Source organism: Lolium rigidum, chromosome 2 (genome assembly GCF_022539505.1).
Source record: "Lolium rigidum isolate FL_2022 chromosome 2, APGP_CSIRO_Lrig_0.1, whole genome shotgun sequence".
Lineage (NCBI taxonomy): Eukaryota > Viridiplantae > Streptophyta > Magnoliopsida > Poales > Poaceae > Lolium > Lolium rigidum.
In genome coordinates, this window is record NC_061509.1 from 81,685,363 (window position 1) to 81,688,129 (window position 2,767).

The 2,767-nt window shown below is 50.3% G+C and overlaps 1 protein-coding gene and 1 non-coding gene across 2 annotated transcripts; both read left to right on the forward strand.

Moving 5' to 3' along the window:
• The first annotated feature begins 857 nt into the window (after nucleotides 1–857).
• On the forward strand, nucleotides 858–2,111 carry LOC124686805 (syntaxin-124-like). The gene is made up of 2 exons (XM_047220698.1): nucleotides 858–1,532; nucleotides 1,623–2,111. Exons 1-2 carry the CDS (start codon nucleotides 1,095–1,097, stop codon nucleotides 2,109–2,111), a joined length of 927 nt encoding a protein of 308 aa, XP_047076654.1. The 5' UTR covers nucleotides 858–1,094.
• Nucleotides 2,112–2,460: 349 nt separating this feature from the next.
• On the forward strand, nucleotides 2,461–2,531 carry TRNAG-GCC. Its single transcript has one exon. It is a non-coding gene; the product is annotated as a tRNA-Gly (tRNA).
• The last annotated feature ends 236 nt before the right edge of the window (nucleotides 2,532–2,767 follow it).

The following is a 2,767-nucleotide window of genomic DNA, read 5'->3' on the forward strand; positions in this document are numbered from 1 at the left end:
GAAAGTTTAAATTTCTTTAGGTATGGTTTTTCAGATCTTGCTTCTCGTCTTTTGATCTTTTCTTATGGTTCCCGCGATGAGGATTGTCTCGAAATATTTGTCCCATCTGCTACGTCCTCGACAATGGTGATTCGTACCATCGATTTCCCAGCAACGTTTACCAAGTTGTTCAGTTGTTTTTCCTGGCATACTTGTGTTGGTACTCTTGCCGATGGCTATTGACTACTTTAACGCTTGTGTGCGTGCACTTAGCCTTAACATTGCGGCTTAAATTAAAATTATAGGAGAATTTTATTTGATATTTACAGGTTTATGGTTTGGTGTCACGTGCAACTACCTTCAGAAAAGTACAAAATTGATTTATGGCTTAGAAGATTTATTCATTTCTTTCAAACTTCATTTTGTAATCGTTATATATAAATTATGTATTTTTATCATTTACTATTTGCTACGATAAATTTATACTCCCTCCCTTCCATGCTAATTCTGAGATTTGACTAAATCTGAATATATCTAGACATTAAATAGCATATATATAGATCTAAATTTTGACAAATTTCAGATAAGTTTTACTTTATGAGACGGAGGGAGTAGTATTGATTGTTGAAAAAAAAACGGCGGATGAATTATTGTTCATACTTTTGGACGCGGCGCGACGGTGCGATGCATCCGGCGGAGAGCCGTGCGTACCACACACTTTGGCCTTGTGTAGTTGCGTGTGCGTTCCCTACACCAAGTCAACCCCAGACCGACTTGTACCTCTGCACGTCCGTTTCCATTCCCCCGGATGCCATTGCCAGCTCTTCTGCAGAGGCCGTCTTCTTCTTCTTCTTCCCCCGCCAATTGGCACCCTTCTCTCCATCCCCCCCTTTTCTGTCACTGCCATTGCTCCAGAATTTGTAATGCTGTGTTGCGCTTGTCGCTGCATTGGTTGGTGTCACGATCGAGAAATTTAGAAGGCCATAAGCCAGCGGGCCGGGCGGCGGCGCCATTGCTCTCCTCCCCTATAGCTAGCTCGATTTCTCACTACAAAGATTCTGTTCTTCCTCCCTCGGCGCTAGCTAGCTGTAGGTCTCTGCTTAATTGTTTCCGAGATGAACGACCTCTTCTCGTCGAGCTCTTTCAAGAAGTATGCCGACCTGAAGCAGCAGGTTGAGCTGGACGAGATGGAGTCCGGCGTCGGCGGCCAGGGCGTCAACCTGGACAAGTTCTTCGAGGACGTGGAGGTCGTGAAGGAGGACATCCGTGGCCTCGAGAGCATGCACCGCCGTCTGCAGTCCGCGAACGAGGAGAGCAAGACCGCCCACGACGCCCGCGCGGTCAAGTCCCTCCGCGCCCGCATGGACGGCGAGGTCGAGCAGGTCCTCCGCCGGGCCAAGGCCATCAAGGGCAAGCTCGAGGCCCTCGACCGCCAGAACTCTGCCAGCCGGAAGATCCCCGGCTGCGGCGCAGGATCCTCCACCGACCGCACCCGCTCCTCCGTCGTCTCCGGCCTCGGCAGGAAGCTCAAGGACCTCATGGACGACTTCCAGGTAAACATTGCGTTCGCTTTCTTGATTGGTTCCCTCCCCTCGCTGCGCGCAGAGTCAGCCAATCTGATCGGAGAGCGTGCGTGCGTGCAGGGTCTTCGGACGCGGATGGCGTCGGAGTACAAGGAGACGGTGGCGCGGCGGTACTACACGGTGACGGGCGAGCACGCGGAGGAGAGCAAGATCGAGGCGCTGATCTCGTCGGGGGAGAGCGAGACGTTCCTGCAGAAGGCGATCCAGCGTGACCAGGGGCGCGGGGAGGTGCTGAGCACGCTGTCGGAGATCCAGGAGCGGCACGACGCCGTGAAGGACATCGAGCGCAGCCTGCTGGAGCTGCACCAGGTGTTCCTGGACATGGCGGCGCTGGTGGAGGCGCAGGGCCACCAGCTCAACGACATCGAGACGCACGTCGCGCGCGCCAGCTCCTTCGTGCACAAGGGCACCGTCGAGCTCCAGTCCGCCAAAGTGTACCAGAAGAGCAACCGAAAGTGGGTCTGCATCGCCATCGTCGCCGGCGTCGTGCTCGTGCTCGTCATCGTGCTGCCCATCATCGTCAACCTCAAACTCTTGGCCGGCAGATAGATCCTTTTTGGATCGATCCGTCATGCGAGCTGCATGTTAATTCTTGATGTATTGTTTTGTTCTTTGGATTGAGATGGAGATTCGTTCTATAGATCAGATCAAAAGTTTTACTACTTTAGATTTGTTGTGTTATTATATTTAATTTGCTCTTGAGCTGGTTGTGTGGGAGAAGTGCGCCACTGTTGTCGATTGATCCATGAGGCAACGTGCAGGTCATGTTGTGTGGTGGTGGCCACAACTTACCTGCAGTACAGCAAAGACAACATGCGGGCGGTGCGAATCGTGATGATTCTTGCAAAAACAAATATCTTTATTAATATTACGTACAGTTATGAAAATAAACATACAAGCACCAGTGGTCTAGTGGTAGAATAGTACCCTGCCACGGTACAGACCCGGGTTCGATTCCCGGCTGGTGCATTCGTTCTGTAATTTTTGCTCCTAGCCACCATTCCGTATTGTCAACGCAAACGCATAGCTCATAGTTATGACTTTTCGTATCTCTTGGGCACAATCTATGAGCTATGTAGTGTAAGCCAAAATTTTCAAAAACCAAGCTATACGATGGTGGTTACCGAGAGATGATTTCCTACAAAATCTCCACCTTATTATAGAGAAATGGTTATAACTCCATAAAAGATCAAAACAACATGACA